At 43.9% G+C, this 21,651-nt stretch overlaps 1 protein-coding gene across 1 annotated transcript in view; it reads right to left on the bottom strand.

Annotated features, from left to right (window-relative positions):
• LOC104460653 (stabilin-2-like) overlaps window positions 1-20,360 on the bottom strand; it is a gene marked incomplete at its 5' end in the record, with an annotated part of 31,995 nt that extends 11,635 nt beyond the window's left edge. Inside the window, 20 exons of the mRNA XM_010076604.1 lie at window positions 656-763; window positions 1,143-1,247; window positions 3,053-3,202; window positions 4,278-4,401; window positions 4,862-4,918; window positions 6,145-6,291; window positions 7,065-7,154; window positions 7,236-7,412; window positions 7,923-7,982; window positions 8,307-8,438; window positions 8,839-8,985; window positions 9,088-9,171; window positions 10,306-10,353; window positions 10,821-10,940; window positions 13,555-13,626; window positions 15,333-15,406; window positions 15,934-16,059; window positions 17,558-17,634; window positions 19,217-19,262; window positions 20,265-20,360. Coding sequence (XP_010074906.1) covers window positions 656-763; window positions 1,143-1,247; window positions 3,053-3,202; window positions 4,278-4,401; window positions 4,862-4,918; window positions 6,145-6,291; window positions 7,065-7,154; window positions 7,236-7,412; window positions 7,923-7,982; window positions 8,307-8,438; window positions 8,839-8,985; window positions 9,088-9,171; window positions 10,306-10,353; window positions 10,821-10,940; window positions 13,555-13,626; window positions 15,333-15,406; window positions 15,934-16,059; window positions 17,558-17,634; window positions 19,217-19,262; window positions 20,265-20,360 — 2,040 coding nt within the window. The remainder of the gene's footprint in view (window positions 1-655; window positions 764-1,142; window positions 1,248-3,052; window positions 3,203-4,277; window positions 4,402-4,861; window positions 4,919-6,144; window positions 6,292-7,064; window positions 7,155-7,235; window positions 7,413-7,922; window positions 7,983-8,306; window positions 8,439-8,838; window positions 8,986-9,087; window positions 9,172-10,305; window positions 10,354-10,820; window positions 10,941-13,554; window positions 13,627-15,332; window positions 15,407-15,933; window positions 16,060-17,557; window positions 17,635-19,216; window positions 19,263-20,264) is intronic.
• Window positions 20,361-21,651: the final 1,291 nt, after the last annotated feature.

Here is a 21,651-nt window from a genome sequence, read left to right as displayed (position 1 = left end):
CAGAAAGAATGACTGTTTCTGCAGTGATGTCACTGGGGAACTGCCTTGCCTAAGGTCATCAAAGAAAATCCTGTGAGTGAAACACTGCGGAAAACCTTGCTGTCTCCAGAACCTGACTGAAGTGCACTACTCAAAGGGGGCCTATAGGAGAGATGGGGAGGCACTCTTTATCAGGGAGTGTAGTGATAGGATGAGGGGTAATGGTTTTAAGCTGAAAGAGGGTAGATCTAGATCAGATATTAGGATGACATTTTTTACTGTGAGGGTGGTGAGGCACTGGAACAGGTTGCCCAGAGAAGCTGTGGATGCCCCATCCCTGGAGGTGTTCAAGGCCAGGCTGGGTGAGTGGAACGTGTCCCTGCTCATGCCAGGGGGGTTGGAACTAGATGATCTCTAAGGTCCCTTCCAACCCAAACCATTCTATGATTCTATGATTCCTGTTTATACTCCTGCTCAGTAAAGCCTGGTGAAGCCAGGCACTTTCTTCAGAAAAAAATGGATCATTACATACCCTAAATTAGTTTAACTTTCTGTACTGTGGAAGCTTTTTAGTTTGATAGCCAACATTTCATGCCAGACAGTAACTGCAGGCAAGTGCATGTGCAAGAGTGGAGAACCTGTTTTCTTGTAGCAGGCTGTGAAAGAGGGTGCTCACCTGTGCATGTGATCCCATCCCCATTGTAAAACGGCTTGCACTGACACGTGTTGTTCTCCGTGCAGATGGCGTTGGCTGAGCAGCTGGGGGAACACACTGGCTGTAGAGCTGTGAGGAAGGCAGAACATCTGGGATGAAGATGCTATTTATATTATAATGCCCTTGTTTCATGCATAAATAAAAGCCCTCATACCAGTTTTGCTAACTGGAAAACCTGTAAGAATTTTTCTTTGACTGCTCAGGTTTCAGGTGATACCTTCCCTCACGTAGCCCAAAGCCCCTCCACAGGGGAGGTAAATACTATATTCCCATTTCACAAAGGAGGAGACAGGGAGGTAAAGGGATATGTTCAGGGTCCAGAGTAGCATCCCTCAGCCTCCAGTGAGGGCTTCTGCTGTTATTAACCCTTTCTCTCTCTTCTCTATGCAAACCCTCTGTTGAATTGCAAGTGCTATCAACCCATGGCTCCATTTAAGGAGACAGAGACCTAGCTTGGTTTCACACAGCCGGCCAGTCCATCCTGTTTCACAGAAACATCGTCCTGTTCCTGAATATCCTTCGTCACACTGCCCGTTGGTCTTGCATTCACAGGCTGCAAAAGGAACACAGAGAGATCATTTGCAAAGCTGCCTTTAGGTTTTTTTTTCCCTAGAGAAACATCACCAAGGCTGTCAGTTTAGATGCAGTATTATTTAGCAATTATTTAGATAAATTTAACCTCATGTTTTTTCACCACAAGGCTAGTCAAGCAGTGGGCCAGACCATCCAGAGTGGTTATGCAGTTTCCATTCTTGTAGGTTTGCAAACCCCAACAGGACAGACCCTGAACAACCTGGTTTGAACTCAGAGCTGACCCTGCTTTGAGCAGGGGTGGGACTAGAGACTTCCTCAGGTCCCTTCCAACCTGAATTATCCTGTGATCCTATGATTGTATAACTGGCATTCATTCAATGTGCCTCTGAAAATGAAAATGAATATTCATCTGCATTGCGGTAGAGTAGCAAGCTTCTCAAAGAACCGTGGTGGGAAGAAACTAATGGCTGAGCTGAAGATCCAGCCTTATCCTGTCCTAATGTGCAGCAGCTGCTGGTTGTGGTGAAGCCTTTTAGCCAGAGTGAAGTAAGGTGTGCAGAAAGTGTCTTTGGCTGCTGTGTGGCATAAGGTCTCTCTGAGTAAGGAAACCAAATATGAGGTTAGCTACCTTTGCTGTAAAACATAGGTAAACTAGCTGCATTTTTTTTGTTTGTTTTTTAGGTTTTAGATATTTTGATGACTAAAAGCTTCTGAATTCCTTTTGTTCCTTTTGTATATGGGGTGCTACCTCTTGTGGATGGCAAACTGAAGCATGAGTGACTGGTTCAGTCTATAGGTGATGTTTTTTCCCCCCAGTCTTTGGGCTCTGCAATAACTTATATGCTGAGTCCTTCTTGAGGAATTATTGGTGGTTCTCTGTTTTATAATGTAATGAAGTACCATCCTTTCTTGCTTTATTCCTCTTTCTAAAATATTGGTTAAAGATGAAAATGATGTGGGGTTGGGGAAACTGATTCTTTTTTTCTGAAAATGAGTTTCACTCTCTGGTTATCTAATTTTTGGCTGACATAAACATGCATTAAAGAGAAGGGGCTATAAAGCATTTTTTCTGTTAAATACTACAATCTGGGTCAGACTGCCAGCTTACGCAGTTTATGCTGCGTTGTGCTATAAAATTGATAAATTGCAGGTAAGCATATTCTTGAGCATTGGTGTCCAAGCCCAGGGTCTTGTGTCCACCCCAAGGATATCTAGTTTATAAACCCCACCATATGTGCATCATGAGCATGGCTAGGATGGAAGGGTTAACGTTGCAGCTTCCTGTCTGAAGGCTTTATGTTAGGAAAACATTTAAGTTTAAATAGTTATATTGATCATGGTTCCACCTAGCTTACATTTAAAACCACAGCAAAATGGATTATGTGAGCAGTTTCTGAGCTGCTGTCCCTCTTCACAGACTGTGTTCATCTTAGTGTCCTTTTACTTCTCTTCCGCAAAAGCAGTATGTGGCCTTGGTCTCCTGCAATCCTTGAGGACTCGCACTGCTAAAATGCTATCCTGCAGCATTTGCTGCAATGGGGATGGGGGAGAAGGCTGTGCTGTAGTTGACGGATGCTTTGTCTCCATTCCCTGTTACCTATGTACTCTATAAGAATAGGAGGAATCTTGCAGAGAAACCTAAGTAAGCCTCTGCCTTCTCCCCCTCCCTTCTGAGACCCTGTGCCACCCATCCCTGTGAAGAGGCACTCGGGAAAAATGTTGGTGTTGAAAGGGGGAAGCGTTTCTTGGTTTACATAACCCATCACTGACAAAATCATTTAGGTGTGACATGGGCAACAGCATGGAAAGGAAACTTGATCTTACGCCTGCAGCTGGAGCCATATCTGCCTGGCAAGCACAGCTCACACGAAGTCCCATTGAAGCCGCTGTTGCAGTGGCACTCTCCTGTCCCAGTGTAGCCGTCGTCACAGGAGCCGTGGTTATTGCAGGGGCTCTCTGGGCCCCCTGGGCAAGCTGAAAGGTTTTAAAAAAAAAAAAAAAAAAAAAGGCTGTTTAGCTCAAGTGAATGTTCATTGTCACTGTTCATTATTCATTGCTCTGTAAGGATCCTTGAACAGGGAAAGACCTGTAAATGCATCTTTGTTGGGACATGTAAAAGAAGCTGCGACACTTGCAACTGCAAGCCTCATACTGCAGATTCCTGGACACACTTTTACAGCTCCTGTCAGAACAGTATTGTGGACTCTTCTGGCTCTTGGTCTGGCTGCTGTTACCTGGGTACCTTGCTCATTCAGACCCATCTGTGAATAGCACTGCCCAGCCCCTGCCCAAATCCAGCCTTGCTTGTGCACCCCCATGTGCCTGTGTGCTGCTGGGGTGAGTCTAAAGGGCAGCTGAGGCTGGGCTGGCCAAAATTGCTCAGGACCCCTCTGTATCTGTTTGTGAAATCCAGAGAACAGAGTGGGCTGGCAGGGCTATGTGTCCCTGGACCTGTCTGCCAGCAGAAATCCTAACCTGGATCCTGACCCTATGTACCCTGGTGAGAGCCTCAGTGCTGTTCCCATGGGGCTGGCAGGTGAAGGAGCATGCAGTTCATTAGTGTCTGCTAACAACCAGCTGGAGATACAGGTTCTCAAACTGTCTCACATCTGGTAAAGCTACAATTTCTGAGCTCACACCAGTGGTGTGCTTGCAGGTGGCTGAGGAATTGTACACTCTATCTCTGGTGTGTCCTGGTATTGCTGCCACAAAGATGATGTCTGGTTTTGTGTTGAAAGGACTTTCAACTGGTGACTGATTTAGACTCTCTAGGTTTGGTTACAGCAGAGCAGTCTTTAGTCTCTACAGCATTCACTTAGTTTGCTACTACCATGGAATTTACATCTTGCTGTAAATGTGAAGAAGAGATTATATGGAGTGGAAAAGCAATAATGCTTTCTGTGTACTTCAGCTCTTGCAACAGAGTTCCCCCATCTTGCGGATGGTCTCTCCTCGTGCCCCCTGCCCCAGCTCTCACAGCTCAGCCTGCTGGGTGCCATGTGGTTGTGCTCAGAGAGGCCATAGCTGGTGATGGGGAGGGGGGTCCTACCTTGGCAGTCTGGCCCGAAGTAGCCCTTGCAGCACTTGGGCGTGTGGATGACCATGGAGCAGTTCCTACGGCAGCCGTCCCTTCGCAGCCCGTAGAACTCGTATGTGCACCATTGGATCCCTTCCTGGGCATTGCACATTCCAGCGCATAGAGGGGGAAAAACCACAAGAAGATGAGTGCTATGTGGAGGTTTGGGTTTTTTCCCCTCTTTAAATCACAGTTTCTGATGTACATTGAATCCAAATGTGATGTGTGAAGAGTGCAAGTGTGAGGCCCCCACCTTCTCTTTGAATCCCAACTTGCTAAGCACCATTAATGAGGACAGAGGGGCTGCTCCAAAGTCAACCAAAGCACTTGCTAGAGTGGATGCTGCATGAGACCAACAAGCATCCCCCACCACCAGTGTCTGGTTGTTTGCCCAGGTACAGCTTTTTCCTGGTGGCTTTATGCCATCACTTAATAGTGTGGTTTCACTGTTGAAGGTTCTCTTTTTATTTTTTCAAAGCAGCTTATTCTAGTTTGCTTGTGTGAAGTACAGAGAAGAGCAGGTTAGATTGCTTAAAAGCAAGATTTTAATGTATTACCTTTGGTTTTGTCCCCGGAGGGCATTTAGAATTACTGAAACAGCTAACACAATGTCCCTGTTGTAAAAAATGGAAAAGTAAAAAAAAAAAGTATATTAAAATAATGTCAAAAAAAGGCTATCTGAAAAGATCTTTTATGAGAGCAGCAAATATGAGCAGAGTGTAGGCTTATTATGCTTGAAAAAGATTATAAGAACTCTGGAGAAAGAAGAGAGGAGAATGACAACAAAATAGTTGCATTAATTTAGTGCCATGAAATGCAAGAAATTAGTTCTGATACCAGAATATAAGTTCTAGAAGAAGAAACTTTGCTCTGGATTTAAACAATCAGGGAAAAGACAGTGGATATTCTTCAAACAAATATGGACATGGTCTGCATCAGATCTGGATGTCTAATTTGGAGTAGAGGTAAATGGCTACATCTTGGTAAGCACTGACCAGATCTGAGGAAATTTTATTTCATTTAATAAAATCATGAAACAAAACGTACTTGAGCAGATGGGAAACACCGAAGTGTTGGTTTTATAACTGAAATATAAATTCTAATTAGCTTTTTTAAGACTGAGTACCTGAATTTTTTTTATTTTTTTACTTCTTTAGTTCTTTTTCATACATTTGAATTAAACTGAAGTAAATATGGTCTTAAAACCATTTGAAAATGGCTTTCAAAACTTCTTGTTTGTGGGACACATCAAAGTTCATGGACAAAACTTCCTCCATGCTGACAGTGCCTGTTCAGGTGTGCTAAAGGATATTTCTGTGAAAGCAAGAAATGTGAGAGACTGAGAGCCTGGAGGTAGCTCTCTATCTCATGTCCTTTATACCCTGTGCAGTTGGGACAGCAGTGCTGTACCTTTGTAATTGGGAACTTTGTAAATACAGTCTCTCTCACCAAATTCATAGTGAAAATATCTATAAATTTAAAAGCATGCTGGGAAAATACATCTTTGCTCATATTCGTCCTTGGATTTGTAAGGTGCAGTTCTGGTCTGAACAAAATTACTGAAAACAGGTCAGGGCTTGCTAAGCTGCTCTTAACTGAGACCATTTATCCTGTGTGTTGCTTAGTGTGGATGCGGGATTTCTGTTGCATACCTTTAAGGCATTTTACTGCACTTCTTAACCTCAGCTCTAACCAGTGTGGCAGATGAAGCCACTCTGAAGTGGTGGGACTTAATCTCAGTAGTGCCAAAGCTGCTGCAAGTTGCCCTGGTCTCTGAGGACAGAGTTTGGCCCTTGGGCTGTGTCTTTGCCAGAGTGGGGGATCAAAAAAGGGGACTGACCATGAAATCCATGGTGAAGAAGCTGTCGCAGCGTCCTCCCAGGCTGGGGTCTGTCAGCAGGCAGTCGATGCCGTAGGCAATGCCCCCATCAAACTCCAGCTGCCTCTGCACTATCTTGCACTGTTTGTCGTTCAGGAAAAGCGCGCCCTGAGAGATGGGATGGGGAGAGGGCAGTGTGACAAGTAATGAGCCAGCATTCCTTGGGGCCAGGCTGAATCCAGGTCCTGCATGGGTGTTAGGGATAATCCTGCCTTTGCTCTAAACCAATCTGGGGACCTCTCTTCCTATAGCTGAAAGCTATAACATCACAGATGGGTAAATTTTTTTCCTTTCCTGAAGGTGACAGAGCATGCCAACTCAATGTCCACAAGTTTACCTTATGCATATTTAGGTTTAGCTGTGTTTTCAGAGGCAGATGCTTGCCAGGGATTATGTGGGTACGATCCGGTACATTTGCAAAGAAAAACGTGCCATTGTTCTGGTTTAACAGGCTGTGTGCATGCCTGCAATCTTAGTTTGTAAGTGCTTACAAACCAGAGCTTGCATGCAGATGCTACATTCATGGGGCTTCTGCCAAAGCCAGATTTATCTTAATAGTTTTCCATTCAGTATTTCATTGTAGGAGAAGTTAAAATTTGCTGGTATTTCAGTTTTTAGGTAACCGAGAGCTGTTTTGAACAAATAGTGTCTTACAACAGAGAAAATGGCAGCTCCAAAGAGTCTTACAAAGCATGTAGTCTGCTGAATCTGTTGGAGTGGCTTCCCTGGTATTGTGGCTGTTGGCATGGACTGGCAAAGATCAACTGAGTTTTGATGCCACTGACCCTTTCTGGGGGCTGTGCACAGGCACAGTGCATTCTGCATGAGCAGATCCTGCAGCAGGGGCGAGGGGTAAATGTGCTGGGAGGGTGAACACTTACAATCTCCCCATTATCTCCACAGCTGACGCTGAGGTTGGAGCCTTGCAGGGTCTTCAGTGAGGTGGAGCGGGGCAGCTGGTAGGCCAACACCTGAGAAGGAGAGAGGTGAGATGCATGTGTCTGGGCTTCTATGTTAGGCCTTGGCAATGCTCCTAAAAAGCAAGGGCTTACCGCAGCGTCACGGACAATGTGGAATTTGAGGTACTGCACCAGTTTGTCTGTGTTGGACTTCTTGAAGAGGAAGTCCTGCTGCTCCTGTGGCAGCCCACGGATAGCTGTGTCTGTGGGCCAGAAGAGCGTGACGGGTTTGTGAATAGGATCGTTGATCAGCCCAAGCAGGTTGTTTTTCTGCAACGTAACAAAAATTGAGGTGGAGGACATTGTCATGGTGACATTGACCCCATGGGGTGATTGTCTGGTGTAACTGGGATGCAGTGGCTTGTGGGCTGCCTGGTCACCAGCCTGCAAACACCATGACTTTAAAAAAACAGATGCCTGAGTTTAGCTGCCCAAGTTGACTTACATGACTGAATTCTCAGAAGCGCTTCATCACCCAGGGCTGCCCACCAAAAACCAGGCTGATAGCCCAACTTTGGGCTCAAAAAGTCATACTTGGGTCAAACCCTGGCCAAGTAATTTGACATATGGTAGGACAGAGCTGAGTGGGGAGGGGATGCTTGACATCCCCCCCCCTCTGTGGGAGATGGGCCACATGGTGACCAGGGTTGTGTACTGTGCTGTGAGGCCTTTGACTCCACTGAACACCCTCCTGCCAGTGACACCATGTGCCACGTCTGTGCTCTTGGCTCTAAGTATTTAAAACCTTTTCCCAATGGCTGCTGTCTCTTGTGTCCTTACCTCTAGCAAACTGCTGAACAGGATGTATCCATGTTTGGCTGCAACCATTTTAAGGCTTTCCTACAAAGAAAAGCATATTCAGTAATTTATCTAATAAATACATTATATGGGTATTTAAAAAGCAGGTATTGGCTTGCTTTACCCTGTAAGTCACTTTTTGTTATGAAATCAATGCCACTGTAAAAGCCCTGTGCGAATATCCTCTTACACTCTTAGTGTAACTGTAATTCCTGAATGAATTGTAAATATTTAACTTATTAATCAGTGTCAAACGATGTTTGTACAAGGTCTTTTTAGTATCACTGCTTCTTTCATGACTTACATCATTTATATATCTAAAGTAACCATTGAAAAGCCACTGGGTTGAGAACGGCAATAAGCTGCACATACCTTCTTAAGGGGGAAATCCTGCATATGTGATGGGACCAGAATTTGGTTTATGACATGGATCACACCATTTGTGCCAACAGCATCCCTGAGTATAATTTCGGCTTTGTTGTTCAAAACCAGTGAGTTCTGTAAAGGCAACAAGAACAGATTTTCTGTGGAACCTTGAGGGTGGGTGAGGCCAATGCTAAATTTCTTTGATACAGTGAGCCCAGAGTGTCCTTTCTTTGCAGCAAGCAGTAGCTTCAGTTTCAATAAATTGCCCTCTGCTTTTTCAAACTCTCATCATGCTCATAAAGCCAGAGTCTGAGGATAAAATAACTTGTGCCAAAGCAAGGGTTGTATAACTCCTCCCTTTGCATATCAGATAAGTTCTGAACATTTCAGCTGAATGGGCAACCTTCTTTTAATGCTATTTATTTATTTTGTGCATCAGAGGACGAAAGGGAGCCATTCAGGTTTTTAGAAAAAATGGAATGAGAGCAGACTGTTTTATTATCCTGTCTCCTGCCTCTTTATGCTCTGTTACCTGAGAGTAGCTGATGTGTATTTGGTCCCCATGGAGAGAGGTGATGTTGGTGATGGTTGTCATGTCATTGTACAATAGATTGGCACAACCCACCATATGGTACCGGAGGACCTGAGCCATCACTCCTTTAGCCATCCAGTCCTTGACCTGCAGCAGAAGGTGAAAGAGTTGAGAAGCAGTAGAGCAAAGCATCTAAATCCAAAAAACTGATGGGCAGCTCACCAAAATACTTCTGGCCTTCTTACTTACTCGTGGGTCGCTGTTTAGTACATCTGTGCGAGGTACAAACAGAGTGAAAGGGCCAGGGCCTGCAATATCTCTGATAGACAAGGCCTGCCAGATTTAAGAGGACAAAGCAATAATGTGTTAATGTGCATAACATCACACAAAGATGGGGACAACCCTGCTCAGTGGGAAGTGGTGCCTGCGGCCCTATTGCTGTTGCACATTGGGTTCCCTTCCCTGCTGTGCAAGGGTGTGAGAAACTCTTGTATGGTGTGGACTTTCCTTCCCAGCCCCATCTGTCACCACTGCCCATGGGTAGCAAGTGGAAGATTGCGGCTTATAGCCAAGTCTCCTTTTTCTCTGTGACAATGAACAGGAAGAGAAGAGAGGAAGCTCTCGACTGACACTAAGTGTAGGGAGAGTGCAGAAGGGCTGTCCCCTCCTGGACAAGGGAAGATGAATAAACCTTTTCATCTTGAGGTAGTCAAGAGCAGATATATGCATGTGTTTGTACATGCATTTAGCTGATACATGGTTGCTTGTACCTAGGAGCAGATTAGGTACTATTAGAGGGACAAATGGACCTGGGGTATTGCAGGCACTTTGCAATGACCACTGACAAAATAAGAAGAGAGCTCTGCTAAAGTGAGAGGAAGTAATCAAAGCTAGAATCTGAGTCTTTGGACTAGCAGGCCAGTATACAGATCTGTGCTGCCCTGAGGCTTGGGATAAACAGAGAATTACTTCTGCCAGTCTCCAAAAAGCAGTGAGAACTGGCAGTGAGTGCATGCTGGCTGTCTAGCAACACACAGCAGCACGCTGTAACACTTCTGAGGGGCAACTGAAAACAGCATCACAGTTTGGAAATACAGCAGGGGTAGAAGAAGAGTGGTATTTGCACACATCGGGATTCACAAGAGAGGTGCTGGAAGATCTCAGACTGTGAATGGGTGAAAGCTTCTGTTTTATGCCTGGTCTGGGGGACCTTCCTTTCCCTGGGATCTTAGTCTTTATTGTTAATTCTCTAGAGGTTTTAATGACAGTTAATAGTTTAAATTACAGCATCTCTGATATTAGTGGCTGATGATCCAAATCCACTTCCAATTTTTCAATTAAGTTGAAGGATGTTGGTACATGTCAGATTCATGCCTGCTCCCTGCCCCTTTCCTTGAGACAAAAGACACACCCCTCCCCCTCCCCCCCCCCCCCCAAAAAAAAAAAAAAAAAAGGACCTTTTCTTACCTCTAGGTGGAAATAAAACCTAGATGTGTTGGAATCCCTGAGAAGTTCCTGCAATCAAAACCAAGACTGTAACAGTGCTGAAAACATGGGGCAACATCTGTGGAGTACACACAAATGCAGCACTTGGAAAAGAAAGAGAACTTCTGTCTTGGAATAAATGCTGTCCATCTGCATTGCTCCTGTTCTTTTCTTACCTTGATGTATCAAAGGACAGGCTTCTCTGAAATCTAAAAATACCAGTATTAACTCCCTAGTACTGCAGACATAATGATTGTCCATCACTTGGTTTTGGTTGTGCGGTGTGTTTTGGTCTTTTTCTTTTTTTGAGGCAGATGAGGTTACCTTGCATCATCCTGTTCCTATTCCTGGTTTCTTGGATTAGGATTATTTCAGATTCTGGGGTAGATTTACCAATTTGTTCAAGAAAAAAAATTGGCATGTTTCAAAAGACAACCATTTTACTAAATAACTGTCTGAAGAAAAATAAGGTACAGCAAACATGTGGAGCACTTTACCTGGAAGATATTGCCTCGGCACTTAAATCCATCCCCAATGTAGTTATGTTTGCAGGTGCAGGTCCTTTCTGTCAGTTCAGTGTCATTACAGATAGCAAATTCACTGCAGCCTCCATTATTCTTGTAAGATCAAAATTTAAAATATTTAATTCCTTCATTGCCCGGTGTAGAGAACAATACTTTACCACACTTTTCCCCAATGTATATAGCTTAGAAAGACTTCAATCCCAACAGCTTTTTGAAACCAGATCTTACTGGTACTTCTGACATTATATACTTTCTGGCAAACAATAAAGAGAATTTAAGGTTCATAAGAAATAACTCTCCTTTTATGTAGAGGATGTTTTTATTCCCTCCTTATATCCTCAGTTTATGGTGCTATAAGGTTCCAAAGATTTCCAGGCAGGCTTCATTCTGGACCTTGGGGATGAATCTTAGCTGCTCTACCGAGGCAGCATTGATTTACACTGAAGGGAACTATTTATAGCTGTAAATCACTTTTATGGTGCTAGGAGCCTGGATTTCTGGGGGAGCATTACCATAGGACAGTCTACTGTTCTTTGTCTGTCTGATGGCCCAGGCCAGCTGGAATGGGGACCTGCCTTGTGTGCTCTCCTCTAAAACATCTCCTGCCTGCCCCCAGCTGCACTGCCAGAATGACCTACGGCTTGGGGCAGCAATGATGCACCTCACCCACCTGCCTGCCTCCAGGCAGCTCTCTGTGCTAAGGGGAGATGTTCCTCACCCACGAGCAGTGTGCTGGCATTCAGAGCTCTGCCCAGTCAAAAGTGGGTGCTCCCCAGCTGGCACCTCAGCTTGCAAATAAGTTTCTATCTTGGACTTGAAAGCAAATCAGCAAAAACTGAGAAGCCATCTTGTTTTCTTTCCTTGTGCTTGTTTCACAGTGTCCCTTCTGTTGCTGTGGGTCCTTTCCTATGGGCCATGAGTGGGAGCAGAAGCTCCTTTGGGAGCTACCAGTGGGGCCTGACTTGACAGCCCACAGTGAGTCCTGGCTGTAAGTAGCGGGTTTGGGTGCATTTGTGATTTATTTGGCTAGCTTTAGGTGGATTGTTGGCGACCTTGGGCTTATCATAGCTTCCCATGAATCTTTGCTGCACAGAGGTTTGCCAAAATTGAGCCAGATTAGCCTCTGGTCTGCCAGTAACACTTCTCAAGACTATATATTTTTTTATATATATACAATTAGCTGATTGAAGAAAAGTTGCTGGAACAGGGCATAGGAAAAGGCAAAAGTATACAAAATCATAGCAAGCATTAGATCATAACTTTGAGCTCCCCTTCCTCTAGCTTCTGTTTTTGCCCTTGCTCTTTCATCTTTCCAACCTTTCAAGGTTAAAGAAACTCTGCTGACAGGCCAGGCTGGGAGGGTGAGAATTATTGTCACTGTGCTCAGAGCACAAAGGATTGATGTGCACAGGAGAATGGATACGTCCCTGCTGCAGCTTGCCAAGAAGCAAAGCAACGCAGCTGGTGCAGAGGACCATACTGCTTCCAAATATGTGGCTTGCAGTATGTCAGCTAACTCATGTGAAACGAATGTGGCTGATTCTCAGCCTGCAGTGATAAATGAGGGACAAAATGAGGAATGCCATGGGAAGCCCTGCATTACGTGTTGTGGAAGAAAAGAAGGGAAATGATTGGTGTGGTGAATGTTTTTTTTTTTTTTTTTTTTCTTCTTTTAACTTCCCCATCTAGAGAGGCTTCTATTATCCCATCCACCATCTCTCCTCCTCTGTTTCTCTATTTACTAAGCTGCATCTGCTGCAGCTTGTAGTGTTGCTATCCTGTATTACCCATCCACAGGGATGTGTTCGGGATGCAGCCTACGCATGGCCATAGGGGCTATGGGGCTCTGCTCTTTGACTTGCCCCATGGGAGCTCTGCCCTGGGTGAGCTTGAAGGCTGGAACCTCTGCTGGAAACATCTTCTGCAGGGACCCCAGGCTCTTGAGCACCCCTTTGTCCCAATATGGATTTCACAGCAAGGTGAGGACTTGATACTCTGATTAGGCTAGAAAAATTTCAGTCTGAGAAGGGGATGTGTATGCTGACACCTGATCATTTCTCTTGTTCAGTCTGCACAGATGTGGTCCCAAATCACACCAGAGGACTTAATGACAGGAGAACATTAAAAATAAATAGGTGTTTTGGTCTACCATAGACTATTCTCTTTGGTTCCCCATCACCTGGCTCCTAGAACAGCTAGAACTGTCCCCTGAGCAACAACAACCCAAACTGTAGGGGGGTTTTTCTTGTCATTACAGGTAACATGTAGTAGATCACACTTCTCTTTCTTATCATTTGAACCAAGCTTTTTAACTGTCTTGCCTAGAAATTGTTTTTTTTTTAAATAGTAATTGAAATGTTGGTAAGCCCTCTGTGTCCCCAACACAAATTTACATAGTGGCTTTTTATATGAACTCTAGCAATGACAAAAAATTTGCTGAGAAGATAAGCCTTACATTCTACCACTACAGACTAGGGTCTGTTTCTCTAGATCTGATTTGAAGTGTGCTTTTATCAGTGATGAGTCTGGGCCCACTGCATACTTAGTTTCTAAAACAGCAATAGCACTAAAGCATGGATTGAACCAAGCACATTTAAAAATTAGCTAAAGTAACATAAGTTGATTCTGGTCATACCTGTCTTAGTTTTGAATACATACATAATGATTAAAACAAGACCTTAAACACTCTCCTTAAACGGATACTTACTTGTGAACACTGACTGATATATGTGCATTTTTTACCATCTCCAGAGTATCCCTTCAAGCAATTACATACTGCCTGCAAAGCAAAACCAGAACACATGCATAGATGTAAAGATTTTTTTTTCAGCACACTTATATTTAATTTACTTTTTTGCCAGATCATTTCATAGTGATATGGTGTACAATCTATTAAGCTAAAAATACATAATCTCTCCCACAGCAGTTTCCTAGCCAGCATGAGCAACCATAGACTTGAGACTGAGGAATAACAGTTCCCAAGAGGCTCTGTCTGCCCTTTCCCTGCCTATTCACCTCTCATTTCTCCTCTGTAGTCCTGGGCATTTGAAATGACCCCTTTGACATCTGCACATAGTCATCTTGCTGGCAAAACAGGCTAACCCCCTAATTTGTTTCCCTCATTTTATTTGCATAGATTGGTATTCCCCTCTCTTCTCTTCCAGAGAAGGAGACTCCACAACCTCTCTGGGCAGCCTGTTCCAGTGCTCTGTCACCCTCACTGTAAAGAAGTTTTTCCTCATACTCAAGCGGAACCTCCTATGTTCCAGCTTGAACCCATTGCCCCTTGTCCTATCACTAGATGTCACACACTTGCAATTGTGTGCTGATGTTACTAACAGCTTCCCATACAGCAGTAATGCATTTGACGCCTACGTCATGATTATTCTGTTTTGCACTTGCAGTTATCACAAGGATGAAAAGTTAACATGGTTGCAAATGCATGACTTGCCTTCCTTTCCAATTCACTGCTTAATGGTTCTCAATTTAGAATGCACATGTAAATGTGAGAGATTGAAAATTCAAGGAGATTTTTCCAACAGAAATAAAACTGCTAGGCAGTGTAATAGCAGTGTTTTATGTACCTCACAGAATCACAGAATGTTAGAGATTGGAAGGGACCTCGAAAGATCATCTAGTCCAATCCCCCTGCCGGAGCAGGAACACCTGTATGACTGAAAGCCCTACAGAAAGAAGGCACATTCCTGTCCTGTAAGTCTGGCTCTGCAGTGCTGGGATTTTGTAGTGGAGGCTATTATTGCTCAGATATGAACTATAGTTTAATGGGTAAGGAAGAGAGTCCAGAGGAGAGCCACGAAATTGGTCAGAGGGCTGGAGCACCTCCCCTATGAGGACAGGCTGAGAGAACTGGGGTTGTTCAGCCTGGAGAAAATAAGGCTCCGAGGAGAGTTAATAGCAGCCTTCCAGTACCTGAAGGGGGCCTACAGGAGAGATGGGGAGGCACTCTTGATCAGGGAGTGTAGTGAGAGGACAAGGGGTAATGGGTATAAGCTGAAACAGGGTAGATTTAGACTAGACATTAGGAAGAAATTTCTATACAAGAACTATGACTCAGGCCATTTTATTTCCTTGTGAATACCTTTGAGCTATGCTGGGAGAAGGGCTAGGCTGAAATAGAATTTTTCCATGGTTGGTTTCTATAACAGTGAAAGAAACATTATCTGGCAATACTTTCAAGCTGACAAGTTTTCACATCAAAACCTCCCAAAGGAGAGAAACAAGTGCTTGAAATAGCAAAACACTGCTTTCCTCTGCAGTTTTGGATTTTTTTTCACTGAAATTAATTTTTTCATGTTTGTCCATGCTCCCCCTCAAATACCTTTTTGAGGGAAGCATATACTTTTCAGATCTTTTGTTATGAAATCCACTTTTCCATTTAAAAACAAAGTCGAGAGTAGGAAATCTTTCTTTGCCCAACTGTAAATGGTTCACTGTCTTATTTATCTACACTGACAAAGTACTCACTTGATTGGGTCCAGTCTGTGTGCATTCTGCATTTCTATCGCATCCACCATTGCTCTCCAGACAAGGGTTGATTTCTTTATGAAACAGAAATAGTATAATTAAAAAAGAGTGACTTCTGAAAACCCAAAAAGGGAGAATTTTAAGTAAAGCATGCTAGGAATGCAGATTTATGACAACTGTGAATCAGTGAAACTAATTTTCTTAGCTACTGAATACCTCCGTCTAAGTCTTGCAGTTGTCTTGCTGGAGGCTAAAACCCTGCCATCAGTATTTCTAAAATCATACCTGGGGAGGCACGGCACAACAGTGTCTAAAAGTCTTTAAGTTTGCAACCGTCAGAGAAGCTGCTGAAGATGGGCCTCTCCTTGTTAGGAAGCAGATCTTTTTTATTAAGCTTTGCTGTCACACCACACTGCTGTAGTTGCGTGGTTTGCCAAGTACTATTAACCACTTGGCAGGTAGAGATACCTTTGGCATCAAGGTCTATACTATCAGGAAACTGCACTTCTGGGTCACAGTGGAAGAAGCATCTTCCATCTATAGGAAAATCCACTCCTGTAATTTTCCTCCATGTGATACACAAGACACTGCAAATGCTTACCGATACAGACTATTCCATCTCCAGTGTACCCAGCATTGCAGATGCACACTCTGTTGCCAGGCGTTGTTCTTCTGCATTCTGCCTTGGCAGAACAGCCACCATTGCTGGTCTCGCAAGCATCAATAGCTGAGCAGTGACAATGAAACCCAGATTAAGCCAATGTGCTTTACTGGCTTTTTGCTTTTCAGGTTAAGCTCTCTCTATGTTTTAAAGGGATTTGCTAACTTTTTCTGAACACAGAATCTTTTTGATTTAAGAGGCCATAGACTTAATTGGTGACAGATATTTAATACATCTTATTGGTTACAAGAGGGAAAGCTGAGAGCATGCTTCTACTCTGGAAGATTCATCCAGGACTGACTTTCAGTAACTTCCCATCTTCCGATTCTGCCTATTCCAACCAAGCACCAAAAAAGGGACCTTCATGTTCTTCTCTAGATTAAATGGCCATTTGAATCTTTCCCTTAGCTTGCCTTTTTCTGCACACAGACCATATACCTTCTCCTGCAGGAGGTCTAGAATGTAATACCACCCAGCCCTCCTGTGACAAAAAGTCCTGGTTGTTATTGAGATGGATACTCCTGCAGTTTCTCCAACTCTGGATGAGTCAGAGGCTTGCAAACTGAATTTGCTTGGGTTGCCCTGAGAGCAGGGAGGGAGCCCTTTCTGATCTTCACTGTGAATCAAATCAGCCCAAACATTGCTTTGGTTTTTGCCTCATATGATAACAAATTGTTGTTTCAGCAGCCATAGCAGCCAGACCAGGGATATGACTTGTCCTGTAACTGGTTTTGCCCAGGAATCCTGTGTAGGGGAATACGGGTGAGTGCAGAGCCACTATGGGTGACCTGTGTCACCCAGTTCTTCCTGCACTCGGGAATTTCCCACCAGTAGATTAAAATGTATTTGGCTGATTTGTGCCAGAAGAGAAAATGAAAGCAGCCAGAGTAAGAGTGTTAAAATCTTGGATTAGGACCATGCCAGCCATTGTGAGTAGACAAATATGCTTCTGTTCCCAAAAGCACTAGTATTTTAATCAGTTAAGGATTAAGTGAAACAACTGTAAAATTAATGACAATCACTGTAGCCAGAAGCAGTCTATTTTGAAAATCAGTATATCCCAGACTCTTGGAGGGACACCTAGGATAAGATGCTATTGCCCCTTTCTGAGGGTCCCTCAGATCTCTCTGGTCTGAAGAAGTTGATTTTACCACTCCAGAAATCTGTGCAAGTTCAGAAAGCTGAGAGAATGGCAGGGCTAGACAGCTTCCAATAGCTGGAAGTGCTATTGTACTCTGAATCGGCCTCTCTTTGCTGGGCTTTGTTGGGAAAAAGAGTAAAAGTCATAATCCAGGTTTCATTACTGTGCAAACAATGGGGCCTGGGTTGTGCACAGCATGTTCCCTTTTCTCTGGTCTCCCTTAGCACAATGCCTTGCAACTTGGAGATTTTGAGCCCTTTGTTTGCTATGAATCCACACCTGTTGGGCTCTTACTCATTTGGAGCAAACTGGCAGCAATTACTGGGGCATAAGGAAGTGCTCATCTCTCACCAGCTCCACCGTGATCACAGAGTGCTTCAAGCATGTTTTTTTTTCAAAAGAGAAGAAACCGAGTCCACTTGCCTGTGCAGAACGTCCCGTTCCCCTGAAAGCCAGCTGCACACTTGCAATAGGCAGTGCCGTTTGATAGGAGCAGGCAGCTAAAGAAGTAAAAGGAAAGAGATGGCATTTAAAAAAAAAAAAAAAAAAAAGAAAAAAATTACTCAGGTATAGCCCTTCTTTTTCTGTGTTATTCCAAAGGTAACATTGCATAGAAATAACAAGATATTTAACCATACAGTGTGATGTAGTTACAACCATAAAAATGAACATATTCAGACCAAGCTTTCTAAATGTGTTTTGGATGTATTATTTTAAGTACTAAAAATGCATCCTTTGGTCAGCAAGCATCCTATTTTCTCATGCAGAACTCTGGAAGTTGCATGCCTGCTCACCCAAAAACTGTGCACAAATTTTTGTTTCTGTGCGCACAATTTGTTGAGGGATGCAGCAGAACTGATTTGCATGGGTGGGAGCCAGTCGTGTGAGTTCTCTGGGTTCAAGCTTGGGTTTTTTGGACAGTGTGGCCTTCTGTATGCAAGTGTGGGTTTATTGCCCCATGAACTCTGTATAATACAAGAATTGCTCCCTGGTGTTGGGACATCACATCAGAGTCAGCACAACCCCATCCTCACCCCTACTCCTGCCAGAATTGCTCCCTGGTGTTGGGACATCACAGCAGAGTCAGCACAACCCCATCCTCCCCCCTACTCCTGCTATGTCTGCACCTATCCTTGTACCTACAGGGGTACAGCAGTGGATGATTAAGGCTCAAAAGAACAGTTGGCTTTTCCTGTCAGAAACACAGTCTTGATGCCAGCATGTGTGGGATCCCCCTGAGCAAGTCTGAGAGTGGAATTTTGCCAAAAAAGTCTGGTAAAATATCACTGCTGTGACCTGCAATTCATAAACACATGGGGAAGACAATGATCTACATCTGGTTTCTCTGCTCCTACAGAAGAGCTGTGGCTGAAAATGAGGAGTCTTTCCAGCCACCTTTCCTTTTTTTTTTTTTTTTTTTTTTTTTTTTTACTGTCTTCAGTAATGTAAATCTTGTTGTCTGGTCTGTGATGGGGGTGGGTGCACTTCAGTAAATGGCTCAATGGGGGTGACTTGCTCCTTTGAAAACTAGTGTGCCAGTATTGGTGCTGGACTGTGGAGAGCATTTTTTTGTGTGTGTATATTTTGATACGAAGAGGAGAGCTGTTTCTTGTCAAAAGCAGCTCTCTTTGGTGAAGTCCCTAGTGCTGATGGCATTTCTCAGTTGTGTGTGTGTGTGGTGGTAGATGGGGCAAATAGGAGGAGCAAATAAAGCCCACCTCAGAAACCCACCTTTGTGATCAGTCTTGCCCTGACCTCCTGTTCTCTTTAGTGCTGTAGGCTCCATTTCTTTGTATATTGCATTGTAGGATGTCACACATATTTTTCTTTCCTTTTTCTTTCTTTTTCTCCCTTCCCACAAAGTCCCATTTGTTTCCCCCTTTAACATGCACATTTTGAACTTTTTGGCCTTGTCACTGAATATGTTACATTAACATTGCTCCTCATCTCTATGGTGAAAAACATGAGTGTTATCTATGCTGCTGAGAAATCTTCATAAGGAGCAAGACGGACTATTTTTTTGCCTTGCAAGAGATCCCCTTTTTCTCCCCTCTCCTCCAAATAAGAGGATTTCATACATACTTAGCACTGGTATGGCATGAGGCGTTACATGCATTGTCTTTGATTTCTGCAAGAGGAAAAAAAAATGAAACAGGGATCAGAACCTTTTGGGTCAACATCCTTCTAGTTTCCCAGTCTTGTTCCCACCGTGCAGAGCTGGAGTCTGTTCTGAGTTCTGCACCAGACAACTGTGCTCTCAGTCTGAATAGAGACTCCATCTGTATGGATCAGTGGGTACCACTTAAATTCAGTTGTGAGGAAGAGACATGTCAACATTACCAGGAAAACATTTCACCTGTTATCATGTATCTGTTTTTAGTCCGGTGAGTTTTACATGTTATTAATTTAATTATATATGTGTAGGTTTTCTAAAGGAATTGTAATTTCCTCAGATATAGCAACTTTAGCTATAAAATTAATTTCATTACTGTTTTTTCCCTGAGCAAATTTAAAACTGATGTTGAATGCTATTATTAACGTGCTTATACCATTTTTTATTTTATACTATTAAACATAGAGTTCTGAAATAGTTATTGAATACATTTTAATTATGTCTAACTAAAATATAATTTTATTGGATATAGGGGCTGTACTAAACCAACACAAAGTGATTTATTTGCTAATTAAATTTTTATTGTATTAGCAAGAACATAATTTAATACCCAGTTGTATAGCTAAATCGACTTATTGAAGCACCTGAGAGGCTTTTGATCTCAGGATCAAAAGGTGCTGGATAACTCTGCTCTGCAAAACATATAGCCTTAACAAATGGGATATTCTTTTGGGACACATACAGGGTGACACAAATAGAGAATTAGCTAAGTAAAGCATTTAAGTCTCATGAGCAGTATCTCAGCTGTCTCTCTATTGATACGGTAATTAATTGCTATAGCACAGGAATGTCACTTGTATTTCACAGCATGTGGGAAGCTGCTGGATATCTGGTTGTGCACTGGGATCTGGTAGTGCACTGGGATCTGGTAGTGCACTGGGATCTGTCATGGCTGTAGTTCTGGCATTTCCTGAAATGGTTTCTTCTGGCCCCAGAAAAAAAGGAGGGGACACTCACCAGTCTCGCACATCACCCCTCTCCAGCCAACGTCACATTCACAGGAGCCGTCCCCGTCGATCCCACTGCTGCATTTCCCGTGGACACAAGCACACGCTGCAGAGAGAGATGGGAGGAAACCACTGTCCCTGGGCAGGGTAGCAGCATGCACAGCAAGGGAGTGAGGGGAAGGAAGGGCAAGAGGAATGGCCCAGATGTCTTCTGCTGATGGCACCTTCTGATCTAGGCTATTTCAAGAAAGGCGCTGGCTTGTGCCTATTGGCTTCTGCCTACAGAATAAATCTAGAATCAAAATATGCTTCTCTTTCCTCTGTTCCCAAATATTCCCAAATATTCCCCCTTTGATAAATGAGAAAGGAGAACTGGCTTCCTCAGACATGGAAAAAGCTGAGGTACTCAATAAGTGCTTTGCCTCAGTCTTCACTGGCAGTCTGGCTTCTCATGTCTGTCAGGACCCTGAACCTCTAGGTGAAGGTGAGAGAAGCGGAATCCCTCCCACTGTAACAGCAGAACAAGTCCGAGACCGCCTCGTGTCACTGAATGTATACAAGTCTATGGGGCCAGATGATATACATCCCAGGGTTCTGAAAGAGCTGTCTGATGTGGTTGCCGAGCCACTCTCCGTCATATCTGAAAAATCATGGCTGTCGGGCAAAGTCCCCGGTGACTGGAAAAAGGGAAACATTACTCCTATTTTTAAGAAAGGGAGAAAAGAAGACCAGGGGAACTAAAGACTGGTGCGCCTCACCTCTGTGCCTGGGAAGATCATGGAGCAGATCCTCCTTGAAGCCATGTTAAGACAGGCATGAGATCAAGAGGTGATCCAAGACAGCCAACATGGCTTCACCAAAGGCAGATCTTGCCTGACCAATCTGGTGGCCTTCTATGATGGAGTGACAGCATCAGTGGACAAAGGAAGGGTGACGGATGTAATTTACCTGGACTTGTGCAAAGCCTTTGACATGGTCCCTCACCACATCCTCTCTAAATTGGAGAGGTATGGATTTGAACAATGGACTGTTCAATGGATAAAGGATTGGTTGGCTGGTCGCAGCAAAGGGTTGTGGTCAATGGCTCTATGTCTGGATGGAGGCCGGTCACAAGTGGTGTCCCTCAAGGGTCTGTCTTGGGACCGGTGCTCTTCAACATCTTTATCAACGACATAGATGAGGGAATGCTCAGCAAATTAATTTGCAGACAACACCAAGCTGAGTGGTACAGTTGATACAACAGAGGGAAGGGATGCCATCCAGAGGGACCTGGAAAGGCTGGAGAAGTGGGCCCATGAGAACCTAATGAGGTTCAACAAGGCCAAGTGCAAGGTGTTGCACTTGGGCCAGGGCAATCCCAAGTACTTGTATAGACTGGGAGAAGAACTCTTTCAGAG

Source organism: Pterocles gutturalis, unplaced genomic scaffold, assembly GCF_000699245.1.
Source record: "Pterocles gutturalis isolate BGI_N339 unplaced genomic scaffold, ASM69924v1 scaffold35388, whole genome shotgun sequence".
Lineage (NCBI taxonomy): Eukaryota > Metazoa > Chordata > Aves > Pterocliformes > Pteroclidae > Pterocles > Pterocles gutturalis.
The sequence above is the reverse complement of the archived record's forward strand: the minus strand, read 5'-3'. Positions and strand labels throughout refer to the sequence as shown.